Consider the following 24,340-nt stretch of genomic DNA (forward strand, 5'->3'; position numbering starts at 1 on the left):
AATCCCACCCGTTGCGCTTGTCCGGACCTCTCAGGAAGACTGGCCACTGACGCAACGGGCGAGGCCGCCCTTGCTGGCTCAGAAGTACAGTGGGCAGTACCTCAAACCTGTTACAGGGGCGTAAGGGTACAGCCTTGTTGCCAGCACCAACTTTCGCCTTCCTCCCAGGGATTCGCTACCCCGCCACGGTTCGCCAATCATCGTCAGGCAAGTGTCGACTGGCAGGGACGACCAAATCTGAGGGTGCAGTGGCATCAGAGATCTCAGGTGATGCTACAGATTCCAGAGGCGCCAAAACGCTCGCCTCGGGTGTCCTAATGTCACCCCGGGCCAAGGCAACAGTCTGGAGCCTGCCGACCACGGCCAACACAGCTTCCAGCTGTTTACGGACGGTGGCAAATTCCCCCTGAATCCTTATACAACAGGAGCAGTCCCTATCCATCCCTAACAATTTTTTCCTCTCTTTTATCTCACAAGCCGTTCGAAACAAACAGATGACTGACGACTACGCGAATTTACATTATACGGGTACTAAAACGCGTTGGTGCAACTCTCAAATATTATTATACGCCCGAAATTTGTGAATTAAACTATATAAGTACCCAAAAACACGCAAAGAAATAAGTGAGCTAAGAGTACGACTTGCTGCTAGCTGCTGCTTATTCACCGGCGGCAGGGGGCGAGTTAAAAAACGCAGTACATTGGCGAAGCTGTCATTTGAACTCAGCTGATTCACGTGAAAAGGTTTCTGGCGTGGTTATGGCCGCAAGACGGGAATTAAGACTTTGAACGCGGAATGGTAGTTGGAGCTAGACGCATGGGACATTCCATTTCGGAAACCGTTAGGGAATTCCTAGATCCACATCGTCAAGAGTGTGCCGTGAATACCAAATTTCAGGCATTACCTCTCACCACGGACAACGCAGTAGCCGACAGTTTTCACTTAAGAATCGAGAGCAGCGGCGTTTGCGTAGAGTTCTCAGTTCTACTGGACAAGCAACATTTGCATGAAACAATCGCAGAAATCAATGTGGGACATACGACAAACGTATCCGTTAAGACAATGCGGTGAAATTTGGCATTAGTAGTCAATGCAGCAGATGGCCGACGTGAATGCTTTTGCTAACAGCACGACATTGTCTGCAGTGCCTCTCCTGGGTTCGTGACAATATCTGTTGGACCCTAGACGACTGGAAAATCGTGGTCTGGTCAGAGGAGTCTCCATTTGAGTTGGTAAGAACTGATGGTAGGCTTGAGTGTGCCGCAGACCTCACGAAGCCACGGACCCAAGTTGTTAGCAAGGCACTGTGTAGCCTGGTGGTAGCTCCATTATGGAGTGGGCCATCTTTACACGGAAGGGACTGCGTCCTCTGGTCCAACTGAACCGATCTTTGACTCGAAATGGCTACTTGAAGGTCATTGCAGCCATTCACGGACTTCATGATTTGGCCATTTGGATCGCCCGACATGAATGCATCGAACATTTATGGGACATAATCGAGAGGTGGAAGGAGTATATACAGGGCCTATACAAGGGCGATGTACTTGAGGACAATATTATGGAAATGGAAGAGGATGTAGATGAAGATGAAATGGGAGATATGATACTGCGTGAAGAGTTTGAAAGAGCACTGAAAGACCGGAGTCGGAACAAGGCCCCGGAGTAGACAACATTCCATTAGAACTACTGACAACCTTGAGAGAGCCAGTCCTGACAAAACTCTACCATCTGGTGAACAAGATGTATGAGACAGGCGAAATACCCTCAGACTTCAAGAAGAATATAATAATCCCAATCCCAAAGAAAGCAGGTGCTGACAGATGTGAAAATTACCGAACTATCAGTTTAATAAGTCACAGCTGCAAAATACTAACGCGAATTCTTTATAGACGAATGGAAAAACTGATAGAAGCCGACCTCTGGGAAGATCAGTTTGGATTCCGTAGAAATGTTGGAACACGTGACGCAATACTGACCCTACGACTTATCTTAGAAGAAAGATTAAGGAAAGGCAAACCTACGTTTCTAGCATTTGTAGACTTAGAGAAACCTTTTGACAATGTTGATTGGAATACTCTCTTTCAAATTCTGAAGGTGGCAGGGGTAAAATACAGAGATCGAAAGGCTACTTACAATTTGTACAGAAACCAGATGGCAGTTATAAGAGTCGAGGGGCATGAAAGGGAAGTAGTGGTTGGGAAGGGAGTGAGACAGGGTTGTAGCCTCTCCCCGATGTTATTCAATCTGTATATTGAGCAAGCAATAAAGGAAACAAAAGAAAAGTTCGGAGTAGGTATTAAAATCCAGGGAGAAGAAATAAAAACTTTGAGGTTCGCCGATGACATTGTAATTCTGTCAGAGACAGCAAAGGACTTGGAAGAGCAGTTGAATGGAATGGACAGTGTCTTGAAAGGATGGTATAAGATGAACATCAACAAAAGCGAAACGAGGATAATGGAATGTAGTCGAATTAAGTCGGGTGATGCTGAGGGAATTAGATTAGGAAATGACACACTTAAAGTAGTAAAGGAGTTTTGCTATTTGGGGAGCAAAATAACTAATGATGGTCGAAGTAGAGAGGATACAAAATGTAGACTGGCAATGGCAAGGAAAGCGTTTCTTAAGAAGAGAAAATTGTTAACATCGAGTATTGATTTAAGTGTGAGGAAGTCGTTTCTCAAAGTATTTGTATGGAGTGTAGCCATGTATGGAAGTGAAACGTCGACAATAAATAGCTTAGACAAGAAGAGAATAGAAGCTTTCGAAATGTGGTGCTACAGAAGAATGCTGAAGATTAGATGGGTAGATCACATAACTAATGAGGAGGTATTGAATAGAATTGGGGAGAAGAGGAGTTTGTGGCACAACTTGACTAGAAGAAGGGATCGGTTGGTAGGACATGTTCTGAGACATCGAGGGATCACCAATTTAGTATTGGAGGTCAGCGTGGAGGGTAAAAATCGTAGAGGGAGACCAAGAGATGAATACACTAAGCAGATTCAGAAGGATGTAGGCTGCAGTAGGTACTGGGAGATGAAGAAGCTTGCACAGGATAGAGTAGCATGGAGAGCTGCATCAAACCAGTCTCAGGACTGAAGACCACAACAACAATCAAGAGGTCAGTTCGTGCACAAAATCTTGCACCGGCAACACTTTCGCAATTAAGGATGGCTGTAGAGTCAGCATGGCTCATTATTTCTTCAGGGCATTTCCAGTGACTTGTTGAGCCCTTGCCGCGTTAAGCTGCTGCACTATCCTGGGCGACACAACATTAGGGGGTATCGTACGACTTTGGCCACCACAGTGAATTATCGTTGAATAGACCTAACAGAAATTGCTTATCTGCAGGAACAGTGCACACAGGCTTGTGTCCAGCAGTGTTTAACATAGTGCGGCAAATTCAGTAGAAATTTAGAACGGCTTATCACCAAAAACCTGCAGTACGGAGATGTATTTATCAATGGATGTGTAAATTCAAACGGGAAATGTCGTAGGGCCCTAATAACCTCGCCGTTGAGGGTCTAAATCCACACCCAAACAACAGAGAGACGGACGTATACTCTCTGTCTGTCTGTCTGTGTGTCTCGCTCTCTCTCTCTCTCTCTCTCTCTCTCTCTCTCTCTCTCTCTCTCCATCCCTCCCTCCCTCCCTCCCTCCCTCTCTCCCTCCCTCACTCTCTCTCTCTCTCTCTCTCTCTCTCTCTCTCTCTCTCTCTCACACACACACACACACACACACACACACACACACACACTCACAAGCACAGGAGACAAACTGTGGCAGAACTTCATACTAAATATGTCGGAAATGTAGGCAAGTCTTTTGCAAGGAGCCTCAGGATGTCGACTATCGTTGCCAGTTGTGAACACGCCAAGTCACGAACAACAATGCCTTAACATCTTCGTAAACAAGTTCGACTGTGTATGTGTAAGAAGATAATGGAAAACCTTCAATGAAATGAGAACCGATGTAACGCAGCATTTGCTGTAAGAATCAAATTCCCAATCACTGTCACGGATATATTTCTGTGATAAACAGTATTCATTATTTCTGCTTAACCTACAACTGAGCCTTGAAATCGTTGTATTTCATATCTCTACAAAGTGTTACAGCTAGGTATTTGTATGAGTTGACCGATTTCAAACGTGACTCGGTGATTTTGTATTCATAGGATAATGCCGTTTTCCGTTTTGTGAAGTGCACAGTTTTATGCTTGTGAACATTTAAAGCGGGTTGCCGATCTCTGCAATACTTTGAAATCTTATCAAAATCTAAGTGATTTTTTGAGACAGTACTTGATTATAGATAACTACATTACCTTCTGAGATTATTATTCATATTGTCTGCAAGGTCATTAATATGTAGCACGAACAGCAAGAGTGCCTTGGAGCACTTCTGAAGCTACTTCTACCTCTGTGGATGACTCTACATCCAAGATGACATGCTGCATCCTCCTCCACAGACTTCCCCTCTCGTGACGTGGAGTACAGAGTTTTTATTCATTAAAGAATTCACATACACGTCTAGAAGCTTGGCTGAAACAACAGTCAAGATCGCAATAACATTTGTTCATTATTACCGGTTTCGGCTTACGTTAAAGCCATCTTCAGATTTTTTGGCCCCCTACGTGCGGTACTGAAGGCTCCTCGGTTTTTCACATGTTATCACGATCGTACACGTAATAAATTAATGTTATTCCGATCTCGACCGTTGTTTTAACCGTTGTATAACACCAGATCGCTGCGCTCCGCGGACAATATTGTCTAAATTTATGAACGTCTAGAAGTACATAGGAAGTAAATATGCAAATTATACATTAGTTATAGGTGGAGACTTTAACCTATCATCCATTGACTGAGAAAATTACACGTTTATCACAGGGGGCAGAAGCAAAGATTCGTGTGAAGTTGTTCTAGGGGCGCTCTCAACATACAACCTTGAGCAATTGGTTAGAACACCAACTCGAGATGGGATCATATTAGATATCTTGGCGACAAACAGACCTGATCTTTTTGAGGAAGTTAATCTAGAAGAAGTTATTAGTGACCATAAAGTCGTTGTGGCTTCTATGTCAGTGGAAGTTAGAGAAAAGAAAAAAAAAGAGAGAGACAAAGAAACAGCATAGAGTTTTCTTGCTTGGGAAAGCAAATAAAAGTGTCATTATTAATGAATATCCTAATAGTCAGCTCCAAGCATTCACCGCGGGACACAAAGATATTGAGCATCTTTGGTCGGAATTTTAAAAAGTAGTGTCCACCATGTATTAGAAAAGTATGTGCCTAGCAAAAGTATAGGTGAGGGAAAGGATCCACCTTGGTACAACAAACATATTAGGAAATTGTTGAGAAAGCAGAGAATTTTGCACAGTCGTTTTAAACGTAGTCACTGCCCCGCTGACAAACAGAAATTATGCGAAATGAAAGCCGCTGTCAGAAGGCAATAAGAGACTCTTTTAACGAACTTGAAAGCAATATTTTATCTGCAGATTCTAAAAATAACCCCAAAAAATTTTGGTCGTACGTAAAATCTATGAACGCTACAAATAATTCAATACCTTCTCTTGCTGACAGTACGGGTAATGTAACTAATGATGATGATAAACAGAAGGCCGAAATTCTAAACCTAGCTTTCAAAAACTCGTTTACGATAGAGGACTGCAGCACCATTCCCCTTTTCAATTATCGAACAAACGAAAGGATGGCTGACGTAGTGTTTAGTGTATCTGGGATTGTAAAACAGTTAAGATCCTTAGACGCCAGAAAGGCATCTGGCCCAGACGGTATCCCCGTAAGATTTTATGTTGACTATGCTACAAATATAGCATCATTCTTATCCGTCATCTATCAGAGATTATTGGAACGGCGGAAAGTTCCACGGGACTGGAAGAAGGCCCAGGTCAGAGCAGTGTATAAAAAAGGTAGAAAATCGGATGCACATAATTACCGGCCAATTTCACTCACATCGATTTGTTGTAGAATCATGGAACATATTTTGTGTTCAGACGTAATGACATTTCTAGACTCTGAGAAGCTCATCTTCAGAAGCCAGCACGGTTTTAGGAAGCAGCGGACATGCGAGACACAGCTGGCCCTCTTTGTGCATGACATGCAACAGGCTCTAGATACCGCTCCCAGGTTGATGCCATATTTCTCGACTTTCGAAAGGCGTTCGACTCAGTTCCGCACTGTCGTTTGCTACAAAAAGTGTGCGCTTACGGTCTATCCAGTGACATATGCGGTTGGATAGAAAGTTTTCTAGCAGAGAGGGAGCAGGATATCGTCCTGAGCGGGGTAACTTCAACACAAACAAGAGTAACTTCAGGTGTGCCCCAGGGCAGCGTAATAGGTCCTCTGCTCTTTACGATTTACATAAACGATCTGGTTGATGGTATTGACAGCGGCCTTAGACTGTTTGCCGATGATGCTGTAGTCTACAGGAATGTAGTATCACACGAAAGTTGTGAACAAATCAATGAGGATTTGCAGAAAATAAATGCGTGGTGTAATGACTGGCAGTTATCTCTCAATATTAGTAAGTGTAACCTACTATGTATAACAAGGCGAAAATCCCCATTAATGTATGAGTACTAAATAAATGATCAGTCTTTGGGAGCGGTAACATCAGTCAAGTATCTGGGAGTGACTATTCGAAATGATCTCAAATGGAATGATCAGATTACACAAGTAACGGGTAAGGCGAACTTTAGATTGCGTTTTATTGGTAGAATCCTGAAGCGATGCAGTCCTTCAACAAAGGAAATAGCTTACAATACGTTAGTTCGTCCAGTGATAGAGTTTTATTCGTCTATATGGGACCCTTACCAGTTGGGCCAGATTCAAGAAATTGAGAAGGTCCAAAGAAGAGCGGCAAGATTCGTGACTGGTACGTTTAGCCATAGCGAGAGCGTTACAAATCTCATAGAAAGTTTGAAGTGGGACACACTTGCAGATAGACGACGCGCTAAACAGAAGGGGCTGCTCACTAAATTCCGGAATCCAATCTTCATCGAGGATGTAGAGCATATGTTACTACCACCAACTTTGAAATCGCGTAATGACCATCATTCAAAGATAAGGGAAATAAGAGCTCGTACTGAGGCGTTCAGACAGTCGTTTTTCGCTCGTGCGATACGCGAGTGGAACAGAGGAGGGGGGAGGGGGGGGGGGGGGAATATGACTTTGACGCGAATTATGCCCTCCACCACACACCTCTTGGTGGCTATCGGAGTATATATGCAGATATAGAAGTGATTTCCCGCCATTCTGCTAAGCCCCTCCTTTAGTGAATCGTAGCATTACATTAATTTAGTTCTTCTGGCATGGCACATCTCGAAACTGACCAACTGATTTATGTCAAAAATGATAATTTTAGGTTCTTGCACACCTCCCCCCGCTCCTCCCGTCTTCGGAATGTCTGCGAAGGCTACTGGGTCTCCCTAGCACGAAGTCCTCAGCCCGGTCACAGATTTCGCTGGATATCGCCACCAAGATGCACTTCTCAGCCGTTGTCGAGAAAATCTACAGTTAAAAGAAACCGTTGCGGTGAAATACTCTCTACGATTAACAATTTTCTACAGCGTCGTGGCGCAGCGGTAAGCGCTCGGGTTCGTAATCCGAAGGTCGTCGGATCGAATCTCGCGCCATGCAACCTTTTTTTTTTTTTTTAGTATTTGTTTTTTGTAATTCAATATATATATATATATATATATATATATATATATATAATTCCCGGCAATCAGTTGCAACAATTATGCATATAAAAAGTTGTTGAAAGTCGTTTGTCGTGGAAAAACTGGCGACTTCGAACATCATTATGTTTTCCGCAAACAAAGTTGTATTTCACAAATGTTATTAATTATCTTCATAATGTTATCCACGTATAGTTAACGGAAGACGTAGAAACGATATTCCGAAACGTATACGTATAGCGTAAGTCAACGTTCGAATTAGAATAGAGACACCACGAACACAAATTTGCTGTGGCAGGTATGAAATATAAACTCCGTTACTCGCTCGTTACACTTGAAGGACAGATGTTGAATGGGCCGAAACGAGCCGCCGCATAACAGCGTAGTTGCCTGCTAACTTCGAAAGAAGGTAGATGCGGTCTCTAGCGCAACTTATAACATCGTCGAAAATCAGTGCGGACGGGAGAGCTTTGGTACACCCTGTTAAAAAAAAAAAGGGAACAATGGAGGCGTTACAATTGGAGAGCGATCCGCCTTCACCAACATGCATAAGCAATTCATTAATTACAAAAAACTAATAATAAAAAAAAGTTGCATGGCGCGAGATTCGATCCGGCGGCCTTCGGATTACGAACCCGAGCGCTTACCGCTGCGCCACGACGCTGTAGAAAGTTAATAATCGGAGAGAGTATTTCACCGCAACGGTTTCTTTTAACTGTCGATTTTCTCGACAACGGCTGAGAAGTGCATCTTGGTGCTTTGCCACATTACACCTTTGGCCATGAGCTTCTATTATTCGCAGTATGAATCGAATCTGAATTTCACAATTGGCGGCCTCCCCTTGTAAGCTGCGGACGTCGATGTGAAGCGACCACTACGCAGTGAACGTTGTATTTCAAGAACCGGAAAATGCAGAGTGAATCAAGGAAACGGAGACGTGGATATTTTCTATCTTTTAAAAAGTAATGGGAGAATCACTTTCTCTTTGTGCAAAAACGTGAAAATTCGAAATGTTTAATATGTGGCAGTATTCTCGCTGGTCAGCGGAAGTTTAGTATTGAACGCCATTATAATAAATTTCACAAGGACTAGTACAATTTGTCGGATTCTGAGCGGATGGGGAAACTGGCTGAGCTTAAGAAGAGCGATCTGACGATACCAGATGAATCTTACGTAAGTTGGTATTGTCACGAGAGATCTGCGACTTTCAAATGGCTCTGAGCACTATGGGACTTAACATCTGTGGTCATCAGTCCCCTAGAACTTAGAACTACTTAAACCTAACTAACCTAAGGACATCACACACATCCACGCCCGAGGCAGGATTCGAACCTGCGACCGCAGCAGTCGCGCGGTTCCGGACTGAGCGCCTAGAACCGCGAGACCACCGCGGCCGGCTCTGCGACTTTCTTTCGTCATATATCTCATCTGATTTAACATTTTATGGAGCAGTGTTTTCAATTTTTCAGGACGACAACAATGATAGTGCAACGTTACGTGAAAGTCATAAGATTGCGGTTAATATAGCGAGAGCTGGAAAACCATTTGCTGAATGTTATTTTATAGAGGAGTGCATCAATGACAATGCTGCTTTACTTTGCCCACTAAATGCAAATCAGTTTGGAGGTATCACTCTTTCTCGGCGGACTGTTAAGTCGTATAAGTGCCATGGCAGGTGTCGTTTACCGTCAATTAAGGAGTGCAGTGCAGGAGTTTATTGCTTTTTCCATTGCACTTGAGGAGTCCACAGATATTTCAGACACCACGCAATTAGTGATTTATGTCTGCGGCGTGGACACTGTTCTGCACATAACAGAAGATTTTTTAGATATGATAAGCCGTTGAAGAAGCTGCCGATTTAGCTGGCTTAAACTGGGAACGTTTGGTGTCAGTGACAACAAACGGAGCCCCTGCAATGAAAGGGGAACAAATGCGATTTGTTAGATTACTCAGAAAAAAGCTACAGCGCACAGAAAAATCATTGTACAGTATCCACTGCATTTTGCACCAAGAAGTACTCAGTGCAAAAGCAGCAAAACTGGGGGACGTCATGCAAGTGGTTATTCAGGCACGTAATTATTTCAGATCCCACGGACTTACACATAGACAGTTTCACACATATTTAGCTGAAATTGAGGAAGAGTAGGGTGACATACCATACCACAGTGAAGTCCGCTGGCTCAGCCGCGGTAATGTACTCAAAAAATTTTTTGAGCTGAGAATACTAATAAATCAGTTTTTAAAGGACAAAGGAAGGTACGACCCAAGTTAGAAGATCCAGGGTGGGTTGCCGACCTTGCATTTTTGGTGGGCATTATCGGACACATGAATGCAATGAACACAAGTTTGCAAGGAGAAAATCAGTTAATTTGTGAAATGGCTGAAAAGGTGCAAGCTTTCACTAGCAAGCTTGAGCTGTGGGAACGACAGCTCTCGTCGGCAACGCTGTGCATTTTCCTACTCTGTCTACTGTGCGAGAACAGAATTGCAAAGAATATGTTTCCGTACTCAGTGGAATAAAAGAGGAATTTCTCAAGCGATTTGGAGATTTATCATATTTATCCCAAGCTTTTGGATGGTTCTCGAGAGCATTTGCTGTTTCTTAGATGATATTCATCCCAATTTGCAATTGGAATTAATGGATTTACACTGTAATTCTCATCTGGGAGACAAGTTCCTTTTGGTAAGACGTGTAATTGACTTTTATCACGACTTTCCACAGCAAGAGTTTCCTCATCTCCATCGTGAAGCCGCGAAGATAATGTCACATTTGTAAGAGATTTTTTCTGTCATGAAAATTTACGTAGCTGTTTCCGTTTGTCTGTGCGTAGAAATTTTGTTCCAGACGCTAAACGTATTGTAAACTCCACCTGTGACAATTAAATAAAACGTATCGTAGGTAATAGGTACTCTTTCAAACCATGATTTCTTTCAAGGACTCCTACTAACCTTATTCCTTCATTCAATAAAGCAAGGTAGTAAACAAAACTCATTACACAGGAAAGAGCGGAGAGACGGTATGTTGTGGAGGGGAGAGAAGCGGGTGGCCAGCTTGCCCCTGTGTGCAGGTAGAACACATGTTAATTGCACGCGTGCAAGTGCACTGCACGCGTGCGGGATTCCTGCCCACCCCTGCTCTTGGGTAATCTATGGGTTGGCTGGTTGATTTGGGGGGAGGGGACCAAACAGCGAGGTCATCGGTCCCATTGGATTGGGAAAGGACGGGAAAGGAAGTCACCCGTGGCCTTCCACTGGAACCATCCCGGTATTTGCCTGTAGCGATTTAGAGAAATCACGGAAAACTTGAATCGGGATGGCCAGACGCGGGTCTGAACCGTCGTCCTCCCTAATGCGGGTCCAGTGTGCTAACCACTGCACTAAATCGCTCGGTTGGGAAATCGAGAAATGCTGAAAGTGAATATCTGGACTGCGCGGCCCCCTGGCTCTACTGAGGCGCTACAGGCGGTGGTCCGCTGCTCCGCTGCCCTTCAAGCCGGTATTACACAACGATCCGCCGCGAACGGTACTGCTCTATCGCGACAGCCATCTAGCGGTAGAACGGGTGAAACTACGAAAATTAGCAGACACATTATCTGCACGCAGGAATAGAGAGCAGTTCTAAACTGCTGTCAATCTGCGCATGCGCAGTAGGCAGCGACGATTCGCGCATGCGCAGAAAGGCGTACCACGGTGCTTCCTGCTTGTTGTTTGGTTATTGTTAGGCCTCTAGTGGCTAATTTCAGACGTTCGTGCTGGGGATTTTTCGCGTTGGGGATCTTCTGCATTTTTTTTTAGTAAACAGGTTTCACAAATGCAGAAAAGAACCTTATTTTTGCAGTAGACTGTTTGTGAAAGGATTTTTTGTATTGCTAGCTTCGTATTCTAGAAATGAAATGGAGCAGAGAGGAATTAAGCGTCTGAAATCAGCCATACAGCGAGGAAAGGTCTATGTATGACCCACTGTATCATAATAAGGTAGTCGGAAATGGTTTCTTTCTGAGGAATATGCATATAACGTTATACAGTGATTTTCGATTTGTATCCTAATGCTTTGGTTTACGAAAGTTCAGGTTTGATTTAATTGCACCTCTTGCGTGATTTGAACATGCCAGAAAAGAGAAACTGACAGTGAAAGGGAGAAAGTCCTTGCAGTTTGCTCCAGTGCGACAGACGAGGACTGCAAAATTCTGAGTAAAGTCCAAACTTGGAAAAATAACACAAGGTCACCTAAGTATTGGTCATTTAATGTGTTGCAAATTGCAGTACATACATCCACAACAACTTTTGAAATGGTGGGCTGTGCTATTCTGTGGATAAAAGCCAGACTCTTAAAAGATTCCCCATTTTCCAGGAAATGTAATGTTACAACCAGCCAGCAACATAACAGCGCGTTCACCGGTATTTTATTAGTGATCTAGGCTGGTATGATCACAAAACATAACCATATAATTCTTACTCTCTAGAAGGTAAGATAGCCTCCCTCATGACTGTGTCAAACTTTCTGTTTCCATCTTCTATCATAGACAGCAGTTTCTCGAAACAGGCCATGTCCATCCTAACGAAGTTCTGAAATTCTCGCGAATCTTCGGGCCTCAGTTCTTTCATTAGCAGTGAATATATTTCCCTGCCTTCCACCCTTCTTGTCAGCTAGGGTCGAACCCAACAACGTTGACTTTTCGTTTTCGTCGCCGTTCTGCGCTAATCCGAAAATTTACTGTCACTGCCAGGGCAATAGCTCCAAAAACAAGTGGATCCTCCATGCGCAATATGATGTATAAATGTAAATTTCGATATACATATACCTGTGTGATCAAGTGTCGTAATATAAAACTGTTGCGTCTGTAATTCAGAACAGTACTAACCTACATTAGAGAAAAACTATTACGCAATACATAATGGTAGAAAACAATTTCTTTGTAAATAGGAACCTTGAGTTTACAAATAATTTGAACGTATGACGCTTCAGTATATCACACAGTCGCCCTTGAGTTGAGCGCGGTAGAAGGAACGACTTTGCAAGACATCAGGACATAAAGCATCTATTTTCTTTTCGCGCGTACAGTCTGCTGCGCGCATGCGCGCTAGGTATATCCCACGTGGATGGTGTAATAGGTCGGAAGTGAACCAGTCTCACTCACCTGGTGCTGGTCGGACGAGGTGACGAGGTAGGCGTCGAGCAGGTGCCTGGGGTCCCGCATGAGACTGCGCAGCCTGCGCACGCGCGCCTCGGTGCCCACCCTGGCGGCCGGCTGCGGGTCCTCCGCCGTCGCGGGGCACGCCCGCCGCCGCACCCAGTCGGGCGCCGCAACAGCCCCTGACGGCCACAACCCGCAACACGCACCTGCGGGCAACGGACGCAGTTCGCTCGTCAGCCGCGCCCCAACCGTGCGCACCGACTACACGGCTGCGCCAGGGCTCAAGCACGCACATACACTCGTGCTCAGCCGGCCGGTGTGGCCGACCGGTTCTAGGCGCTTCAGTCTGGAACCGCGCCACCGCTACGGTCGCAGGTTCGAATCCTGCCTCGGGCGTGGATGTGTGTGATGTTCTTAGGTTAGTTAGGGTTAAGTAGTTCTAAGTTCTAGGCGACTGATGACCTCCGATGTTACGTCCCATAGTGCTCAGAGCCATTTGAACCATTTTGAACACTCATGCTCATAAATTAAAGATAATTGCAGAATGTGGTGCCACACAACGTGTGTTGTTGTTGTGGTCTTCAGTCCTGAGACTGGTTTGATGCAGCTCTCCGTGCTACTCTATCCTGTGCAAGCTTCTTCATCTCCCAGTACCTAGTGCAACCTACATCCTTCTCAATCTGCTTAGCGTATTCATCTCTTGGTCTCCCTCTACGATTTTTACCCTCCACGCTGCCCTCCAGTACTAAATTGGTGATCCCTCCATGTCTCAGAACATGCCGTACCAACTGATCCCTTCTTCTAGTCAAGTTGTGCCACAAACTCCTCTTCTCCCCAATTCTATTCAATACCTCCTCATTAGTTATGTGATCTACCCATCTAATCTTCAGCATTCTTCTGTAGCACCACATTTCGAAAGCTTCTATTCTCTTCTTGTCTAAACTATTTATCGTCCACGTTTCACTTCCATACATGGCTACACTCCATACAAATACTTTCAGAAACGACTTCCTGACACTTAAATCTATACTCGGTGTTAACAAATTTTTCTTCTTCAGAAACGCTTTCCTTGCCATTGCCAGTCTACATTTTGTATCCTCTCTACTTCGACCATCATTAGTTATTTTGCTCTCCAAATAGCAAAACTCCTTTACTACTTTAAGTGTCTCATTTCCTAATCTAATTCCCTGAGCATCACCCGACTTAATTCGACTACATTCCATTATCCTCGTTTTGCTTTTGTTGATGTTCATCTTATATCCTCCTTTCAGGACACTGTCCATTCCGTTCAACTGCTCTTCCAAGTCCTTCGATGTCTCTGACAGAATTACAATGTCATCGGCGAACCTCAAATTTTTTATTTCTTCTCCATGGATTTTAATACCCACTCCGAACTTTTCTTTTGTTTCCTTTACTGCTTGCTCATTATACAGATTGAATAACATCGCGGATAGGATACAACCCTATCTCACTCCCTTCCCAACCAATGCTTCCCTTTCCTACCCCTCGACTCTTATAACTGGTCTGGCACAACGTGGCACTACACAAAACTGGCGCTAATACCATAGGCACATAGGGAACACACACGACACAGATCTGTAAGTCCACGGTTTTCGTGATAAGATCAGGAAACCCTCCCGAAACACATGTGCTACAAAACCGCTCTGTTTCCTGGTCATGTATCCCGACATCAATATGGGATATGATCACTATGCACACGTACACAGGCCGCACAACGGGTTGGCATACTCTGGATCAGGTGGTCGAGCAGCTGCTGTGGTATAGCCTCCCATTCTTGGACCAGTACCTGTCGGAGCTCCTGAAGTGTCGTAGGGGTTTGAAGACGTGCAGCGATACGTCGACCGAGAGCATCCCAGACGTGCCCGATCGGGTTTAGGTCTGGAGAACAGGCAGGCCAATCCATTCGCCCGATTTCTTCTGTTTCAAGATACTCGGTGGGGCCGTGCGGAGTGTGACCGTGTGCGTTTTAGTGCTAACTGTGCTAGTGTTGCATTTTTCAGTGCGAATAAATTGTTTATTCAAGGATAATTGGCATCTAATTTACCTACATTGTAACAATATAATAGATGGATCGTTATGTAATAATAAGAAGAAAAGTAGAAACATCTGAAGATTCCGGCCACCATTCAGCCGCAAAAACATCATCAGATGTACAGGCAGAGCCCAGTACTTCGTCGAAACTTCCACAACAAAGTTCATCGACTGATTCCTTTAATCCCACGGATATTGGCAATTATTTGGATATATTAACGTCAGGAAATATTAGTGATGATATAAAACACAAGCTTCTCACAGCTCCAAGGAAACTTGAAAAAGGTTATATCTTGTCTACTTCCGACCACAGCAAGTGGTTTGGAAACAGACAAGTGCACGATAATCAGTTTGAACAGTATCCATGGCTGCTCTTCTCACAAGATAAAAAGGGACTTCTTTGCATTAACTGTTCAATTTTTGTGAATAATGAAATGGTTGGAGGAAAGAAATCCATTATTGCCAAGAAACTTGTGACCTAACCAGTAACAAAGTTTGCCAAACGTCCTGGTAAAGATGGTGACCTTGAGATCGATTCTCAGCGTCAATAGATGCAAAATTATTTTTGGCGACATGGGACAACCGCGAACTTGAAGTCATAAATCAATTGTGAAGACAGAGAATGGAAAGCATTAGGGAAAACTGAGACCGTCTTGTAGCTACAATAAAAAGAATCATATTTCGTGGAAAGCAAAATATTTCTCTGCAGGGGCATAGATATGATGGGAGCCTATTAGAAAACGAAAATGATCGTGAAAGTATAGTGAGTACCGAGGGAAATTTTAGAGTTCTTCTAAGATTTAGAATTGACGCTGGAGACTTGTAACTGAAACAATACTTTGAAACCACTAAAGCGAATGCCACTTGCGTAAGTAAAACAACGTGTAACAAACTTATTTCGTGCTGTGAAACAGTGATGTTATCGAGAGTACTGGAGGAATCGAAAGATTCTCTTTATTACTGCATAATCTTCTATGAGACTACGGATATAGCGTACATCGCCCAACTGAGTTTAGCTGCAAGATATGTTGATGGTGACGGCAAATTACACGAAAGATTTTTGGGTTTCTTTGACATCCATAAAGACAATGATTGTAGGAAAAACACTGACGATGAACGTCAAGAGAGTCAAGATGAAGAGCGTAACTTTACTGGTGAAGTATTAGGAACTACGATTCTAAGGCGGATGGAAAGCCTTTCTCTGTCACTGGAGAACTCTGGTTGCGAGTTTATCATCACTCTGTTTACACTGAGTGAGAGAACTGTGTGATGGTTGCTCAGTTAATATGCCAGAATTGAAAGGCACTGTGGCTACAATAAAAAAGAAAGCTATCAACGCGCAAGTAGCACCGTGTCGAAGTCATCCGCTCAACCTCGCTGTCTCTCGCAGTAGAAAGTTACAAGTGTGAGAAATGCACCTGGTGCCATTGAAGAAATAGTATCGTTCTTTACAGCGTCTAGCAAGCAGTTCGCAACATTGAAGAGTCACCTAGAACACCCGCTGCAGTCACACTATCAAACGAGATGAGTTGAGCGACATGATGCTGTTAATCAATACACAACTGACCTTGGAACAGTTTGCAAAGTTCTTAAAGAAATACAGTGTTGGAGGGATAGAACAACGACTGCCAAAGCCAATGTTCTCCTTCGAGCTCTCTCTGGTTGCGAGTTTATCATCACTCTGTTTACAGTGTGTGGCATTATGAGGATAACATATCCAGTCGGCAAAATCTTAAAAAACCCTAGCTTGGATGTCGCGATGGCAAAAGTAAAATTAGATTCGACGCTCAAAGTGTACAACGGCATGAGAGATAATGCTGATAGCCACTTGGCTCGTACTGCTAAAGAGGCGAAGGCAGTTATGGAAGACTGTACTGAACAGATATTCGAATGTTGTGCGGGGGCAGTTGAATTTAGTGAAACTAAACTTCTAATTGTTGTTGTTTATAGGTCCCCTAACTCCGACTTCAGAGCGTTTTTGCTTAAGCTAGAGAGGGTTCTTGATTCACTTTGTAGGAAGTACCAGAAATTAGTTATATGTGGTGACTTGAATATTAATTTTGTGTATGATAGCGCAAGAAAAAGGATGTTGGTAGATCTCCTAAATTCATACGATCTGATGCAGAGTGTGTTTTTTCCAACTAGGGTGCAGGGGAACGGTAGCACAGCTATAGACAATATTTTTATTCATTCTTCATTACTAGATGGGTGCATTGTGTTAGTAAATGCGTGAATGCTCTTTCAGACCATGATGGACGAATTTTAACACTAAAAGGCATTTTTACGCAAACAAATGTCATATTTAATCACAAACTATGTAGGAAAGTTAATCCAACAGCAATAGAGAGTTTTTTAAACCTTGTCAAGGAACAAGAGTGGCTGGATGTTTATAGTGCCGATATCATAGATGATAAATACAATGCTTTCCTTAAAGTTCTCATGCTCTTTGAGAGTTGCTTTCCATTAGAACGCTCTAAACGGGGCACTAGCAGTCATAGGCAGCCCGGGTGGCTGACTAGTGGGATAAGGATATCTTGTAGAACAAAGCGGGAATTATATCAAAATGTTAGAAGTAGTCACAATCAAGCTACAGTAGCCCATTACAAACAGTATTGTAAGGTGCTTAAAAATGTTATTAGGAAGGCAAAGAGTATGTGGTATGCATATAGAATAGCTAATTCACAGGATAAAATTAAAACCATATGGTCAGTTGTGAAGGAAGTGTCTGGTCAGCAGCACAAGGTTGACGATATAAAGTCAGTTCGCAGCATAAATATTTCTGTTACTTGTAAATCAGATACATGTACAGTATTTAACAATCATTTTCTGAGCATTTCTGGTGAATTAAATAAAAATTTAGTTTCTACAGGGAATCATGTAACTTTCTTGGCAAATGCCTTTCCAAGATTGATGTCTGAAATACTCCTCTGTGATACAGACAAGAGGGAGATTGAGTGAATAATTAAATCACTGAAGACTAAGGACTCTCATGGTTATGATGGAGTGTCTAGCAGAATACTAAAGTGCAATGCTACACATGTTAGCCCTGTATTTAGCCATATTTGTAATTTTTCCTTTAGGAATGGTCAGTTTTCTGAGCGATTGAAGTACTCAGTAGTGAAGCCGCTTTATAAAAAGGAAAATAAATTTATCACATAGCTGCAAAGCATGAGCATTAGCTAGGGGTAACCATATTCCCTATTAACTGTTAAGATATTGTGTAAGAGTGATTCCGGTTTCCTTACACATACTTTCAAACGAGTATATACTGAATTAGAATGAAATGAACACCCTTAGCTACTTACAGGCGTTGACATACGTCAACGGGGACAGATGAAAATGTGTGCCCCGACCGGGACTCGAACCCGGGATCTCCTGCTTACATGGCAGACGCTCTATCCATCTGAGCCATCGAGGACACAGAGGATAGTGCGACTGCAGGGATTTATCTCTGGCACGCCTCCCGCGAAACCCACATTCTCAACGTATTGTCCCGCACTACATTCGTAGTGCCCCCACCCGTTATACTCATTACTCGCGGCGCGTTGCCGATTCCCGTAAAGAAGAAGAAGATGGTCAAGTGGCCGGTGAGCCTTAACTATATACAGGGTGTTACAAAAAGGTACGGCCAAACTTTCAGGAAACATTCCTCACACACAAAGAAAGAAAATATGTTATGTGGACATGTGTCCGGAAACGCTTACTTTCCATGTTAGAGCTCATTTTATTACTTCTCTTCAAATCACATTAATCATGGAATGGAAACACACAGCAACAGAACGTACCAGCGTGACTTCAAACACTTTGTTACAGGAAATGTTCAAAATGTCCTCCGTTAGCGAGGATACATGCATCCAGCCTCCGTCGCATGGAATCCCTGATGCGCAGATGCAACCCTGGAGAATGGCGTATTGTATCACAGCCGTCCACAATACCAGCACGAAGAGTCTCTACATTTGGTACCGGGGTTGCGTAGACGAGAGCTTTCAAATGCCCCCATAAATGAAAGTCAAGAGGGTTGAGGTCAGGAGAGCGTGGACGCCATGGAATTGGTCCGCCTCTACCAATCCATCGGTCACCGAATCTGTTGTTGAGAAGCGTACGAACACTTCGACTGAAATGTGCAGGAGCTCCATCGTGCATGAACCACATGTTGTGTCGTACTTGTAAAGGCATATGTTCTAGCAGCACAGGTAGAGTATGCCGTATGAAATCATGATAACGTGCTCCATTGAGCGTAGGTGGAAGAACAAACTAAAATGAGCTCTAACATGGAAATTAAGCGTTTCCGGACACATGTCCACATAACATCTTTTCTTTATTTGTGTGTGAGGAATGTTTCCTGAAAGTTTGGCCGTACCTTTTTGTAGCACCCTGTATATAGAGTATATACAGTTTCAGAACTTCCTTGATGACATATTTTCGACACTATTGTATGGAAAATGACAAGTTACGGAACCTTATCATGTTCTGCAACTCTACTGTCTTTCTGTCCATCAAATGTGCTCTCTTCTCTTGCTTTTGCTTAACTTTCGGGGGTTAGTGTTCGCCAGTGTTGTATAGTAGGAAACTGCGAGGTCTGCAGCAGGAGCTGTGCATACTGATGCGCGCAGAGCTGCGGGGAATTCTCGAGGAGTCCTGTGAGCTTCCAGTGAGCGTGCGAGGTCGCGCTCCCCCTGCCGCCGCCGTGTCGCTATCAGCGCAACGTGTCGGCACGTTCTAGACGGACGTGGCGCCAGCCGATCAGCGGACGGACAATCAGGGGAGAGGCATCGGCGAGCGGCTGGCGAGCTTCCAGCAGCTGCGCGCGCCGGCGATTCCTCGAAAGGCGCTCCAGCAGTGTTCCGAGGCTCCAGCCCTCCGCTGCCCTTCTGTGAGGGCGTACCTTGACACTTTAGTCCACGTCCTTCGTAAGCCGCGTATTTTAACCTCGAAAATCCTAATAATAAGACACTCGGAAAGATTTCAGAAAATACGAACAATCAGATATGAGGTAGGAAGACCAAGAACGCGTGTCCAACTGCCAACGTCCATCCAACGGACCATACCTTCACAGCCTTTCTTTTGCTGCCGACGTGTTACAAGGTTATAAGGCGTGTGCTTCTACTTTATGCCGTGCTACCACACTGTCTGATCCGTTATTCCCTTGTCACTCAGCGCATTGTAAGATATTCAGCAACTACTGTTCGAGCTTGTATTTGACTTTCATTATACGAAGGGCAGAAATGTGTAAATGGTTAAGGACGAAAGTAGAGTGGAAAGAAATTTTTTTACCGTAATTACACTACTGGCCATTAAAATTGCTACACCATGAAGATAACGTACTACAGAAGCGAAACTTAACCGACAGGAAGAAGTGGCTGTGAAATGCAAATGATTAGCTTTTCAGAGCATTCACACAAGGTTGGCGCCGGTGGCGACACCTACAACGTGCCGACATGAGGAAAGTTTCCAACCGATTTCTCATACACAAACAGCAGTTGACCGGCGTTGCCTGGTGAAACGTTGTTGTGATGCCTCGTGTAAGGAGGAGAAATGCGTACCATCACGTTTCCGACTTTGATAAATGTCGCATTGAAGCCTATTGCGATTGCGGTTTATCGTATCGGGACATCGCTGCTCGCGTTGGTGGAGATCCAATGACTGTTAGCAGACAATGGAATCGGTGGGTTCAGGAGGGTAATATGGAACGCCGTGCTGGATCCCAACGGCCTCGTATCACTAGCAGTCGAGATGACAGGCATCTTATCCGCATGGCTGTAACGGATCGTGCAGCCACGTCTCGATCCCTGAGTCAACAGATGGGGACGTTTGCAAGACAACAACCATCTGCACGAACAGTTCGACGACGTTTGCAGCAGCATGGACTATCAGACGATGGCTGCGGTTACCCTTGACGCTGCATCACAGACAGGAGCGCCTGCGATGGTGTACTGAACGACGAACCTGGGTGCACGAACGGCAAAACGTCATTTTTTAGGATGAATCCTGGTTCTGTTTACAGCATCCTGATGGTCGCATCCGTGTTTGGCGACATCGCGGTGAACGCACATTGGAGGCGTGTATTCGTCATCGCCATACTGGCGTATCACCCGGCGTGATGGTATGGGGTGCCATTGGTTACTCGTCTCGGTCACCTCTTGTTCGCATTGGCGGCACTTTGAACAGTGGACGTTACATTTCAGATGTGTTACGACCCGTAGCTCTACCCTTCATTCGATCCCTGCGAAACCCTACATTTCAGCAGGATAATGCACGACCGCATGTTGCAGGCCCTGTACGGGCCTTTCTGGATACAGAAAATGTTCGACTGCTGCCTTGGCCAGCACATTCTCCAGATTTCTCACCTACTGAAAACGTCTGGTCAATGGTGGCCGAGCAACTGGCTCGTCGGAATACGCCAGTCACTACTCTTGATGAACTGTGGTATCGTGTTGAAGCTGCATGGGCAGCTGTACCTGTACACGCCATCCAAGCTCTGTTTGACTCAATGCCCGGGCGTATCAAGACCGTTATTACGGCCAGAGTTGGTTGTTCTGGGTACTGATTTCTCAGGATCTATGCACTCAAATTGCGTGATAATGTATTCACATGTCAGTTCTAGAATAATATATTTGTCCAATGAATACCCGTTTATCATCTGCATTTCTTCTTGGTGTAGCAATTTAAATGGCCAGTAGTGAAACTCTGTCCACAAGCGGGATTGGAAGGACGTTAGCAAAAAGGTCGGGTGGAATCACATCTGATTTGTACGTATTACGAAGCAGGCGACCCCTCCAGTACTGCGAGTGTGACGGGCTAGAATGATACACTAGCTGGGTATAAGATCCGAGCTACATCGCACTTGCGCACTACGGCAAACAGGGCGGGCGGGCGGTTTCCCACCCCACCTAGTGAGTTTAGCATAATCTATCGTGGAACAATAAATAGTAATTATTCTTGCACTAATTGTGTTTCAGTATTTTCTAACAAAACCTCTGGTGGGCCACTTTCCTGATTCACCCTCCTAACGAAATAAGTAAATCTGAGTGACAACAACAATTCATAACTATGAACTGTTTGTAGAAGATCAAAGCTCTGAGGTGCGTTTCATGTTATATGTAAATTGAAGATGGAGAGGTGAAGAATAGAAATGAAAGGGAAGGGATACTGATACCAGCTGCATCAGGACATTATGCGGAATCAACGGCGACGAGTGAAAAATGTGGACCGGACTGGGTTTCGAACCCGGGATCTCCTGCTTACTAGGCAGGTGCGTTAACCACTGCGTCACCCGGACACAGTGTTATCACAACTGCGCGGACTGTCTGGGCACGCCTCACGGCCGAACCACATTCCCATCGGAAGCCACCTATCTGCAGTCTCTCTCCGTTTCCTCCACGCTCGTTGCTCAGAGATTCCCACAGGAGGTCGGACGTACTTGTGCATCCGCACTGAAGAATGTGGGCCCATTGCCCAACCAGTTAGGCCAATCAAATTATATGAATGCGTGGTGTTTGTTTTTTCGGACATGTCCGAAAGAACAGACACCACACAGTATCCGCAGCTGTTATACAAGGTGTACAACTTTGCTTCCGCCGTTTGCCGATAGGTGGCGACAACGGTAAGTGGCGGTCGAAAGAAACAGATCGCAGATGTCAGGCAGTTAGCTTCGACCTCGGTCAACATAACCTCATTCAAACATTAGTCGATTTGTGTCTGCATTATAAAGTTCTTCTTGATTGAAAATGTCAGTTTATGAGCCTAATTCTCGTCATTTGCGGGAGGTGTTTCTGTTTTGTTTCAATATGAAGAAAACAGTGGCTGAGTCTCATCGAATGCTCCCAAGTACGTATGGTAAGGACGCTGTTAGTGAAAGAACGTGTCGTGAGTGGTTTCAGCGCTTCAAGAACGGTGATTTGAACGTCGTAGACCGGCATAGTGGCGGAAGAGAGAACGTTTTCGAAGATTCAGAATTGGAGACATTGCTGAGTGAAGACTCGCGTCTAACTCAAGAAGAATTGGCACGATTAGTTGGAGTGACACAGCAAGCTATTTCAAAACGTCTCAAGGCTATGGGCATGATTCAGGAAGAAGGAACTTGGGTCCCGTGTGAGGTGCAACCAAGAGACGTTGAATGGCGTTTTTGTGTTTGTGAACAGTTGCTTCAGAGGCAAAAACGGAAGGGATTTCTATATCGAATTGTGACCGGGGACGAAAAGTGGGTTCATTACAATAACCCTAAACGCAAAAAATCATGGGGATGTCCCGGCCATGCTTACACATCGACGGCCAAACCGAATTTCACGGCTCCAAGATCATGCCCTGCATTTGTTGGGACCAGCTCGGCGTCATGTACTATGAGATGTCAAAACCAAGTGAAACAGTCACAGGTGCTCGCTATCGAATGCAGTTAATGCGTTTGAGCAGAGCATTAAAAGACAAATGGCCGCAATACAGCGAGAGGCACGATAAAGTGACCCCATGTTGCAAAAGAGGTCAAAACATACTTGGAAACGTTACAATGGGAAGTCCTACCCCACTCGCCGTATTCTCCAGACATTGCTCCCTCTGACTATCACCTGTTTAGATGAATGGTGCATGGCCTGGCTGACCAACACTTCCGATCCAATGAAGAAGTCACAAATTGGATCGATTCGTGGATTGCTTCAAAAGATGAACAATTTTTTCGATTTAGGATTCATACACTGCCCGAAAGATGGGAGAAAGTAGTGGACAGCAATGGAAAATACTTTGAATGATACATGTGTAACCAATTTGTTTAATTAAAGCCTCAAATTTTGGGGAAAAAAGGGCGGAAGCAAAGTTGTACACCTTGTATATTGTTTGTAAATTGAAGGTCGAGAAGTGAAGAAAGGAGAGGAAAGGGAGGGGATCACAGCTGTCAGCTGCATCGGTGCATGCTGATTTCGTTCCGTATTGATTTACGATTTATTTTTTCCGTCAGTCATGGTGTGTCATTTAACTCGTGAGTACAATTGCAAGTATGTCTAACCGTAGACGGCAGAACAATTATTAGAAGTGTAACGCTTGCACACTACAGTCCATTTTCCCAACTGCTGTCATTACGCCAAAGAACAACATCAACTTTGATCATCAAGTACACTGTTGCACGACGCAGTTTCTGTGGAAGGAGGGTGTAGACACTGCGGATGTCCACAGGCGACTGGTGACAGTGTGTGAAGGGCGGGAACTGTCATGGAAGAGGGCTCTTGCAACACGACATCGCTCTCCCCATACGAGTCGGAAAACCAAGGCTCCAATCACTGAAATGAGGTTCCAGGTGATATCACACACACTTTACACTCCTAACTCTGATTATCAACTGTTCGGGGCTCTGAAGAAACCTCTGCGTGGACACTGTTACGCAAGCTTCCAGACACTGCGAGCATTTGTCCTGCAGTGGGTGCCACAGACTCAAGAAAAATGGTTCGAGGCGGGCCTACAAAAGTTAAGGAGTGACGT

At 44.4% G+C, this 24,340-nt stretch overlaps 1 protein-coding gene and 1 non-coding gene across 2 annotated transcripts in view; both read right to left on the reverse strand.

Moving 5' to 3' along the window:
- The window catches only part of LOC124778169 (xaa-Pro aminopeptidase 1-like), a 156,688-nt gene that overhangs the window by 92,676 nt on the left and 39,672 nt on the right, over window positions 1-24,340 (reverse strand). The window contains exon 2 of the mRNA XM_047253626.1: window positions 12,827-13,002. Within this exon, the coding sequence (XP_047109582.1) occupies window positions 12,827-13,002 (176 nt within the window). The remainder of the gene's footprint in view (window positions 1-12,826; window positions 13,003-24,340) is intronic.
- On the reverse strand, window positions 18,220-18,293 carry Trnat-ugu. The gene has a single exon. It is a non-coding gene; the product is annotated as a tRNA-Thr (tRNA).

This window comes from Schistocerca piceifrons, chromosome 1 (genome assembly GCF_021461385.2).
Source record: "Schistocerca piceifrons isolate TAMUIC-IGC-003096 chromosome 1, iqSchPice1.1, whole genome shotgun sequence".
Lineage (NCBI taxonomy): Eukaryota > Metazoa > Arthropoda > Insecta > Orthoptera > Acrididae > Schistocerca > Schistocerca piceifrons.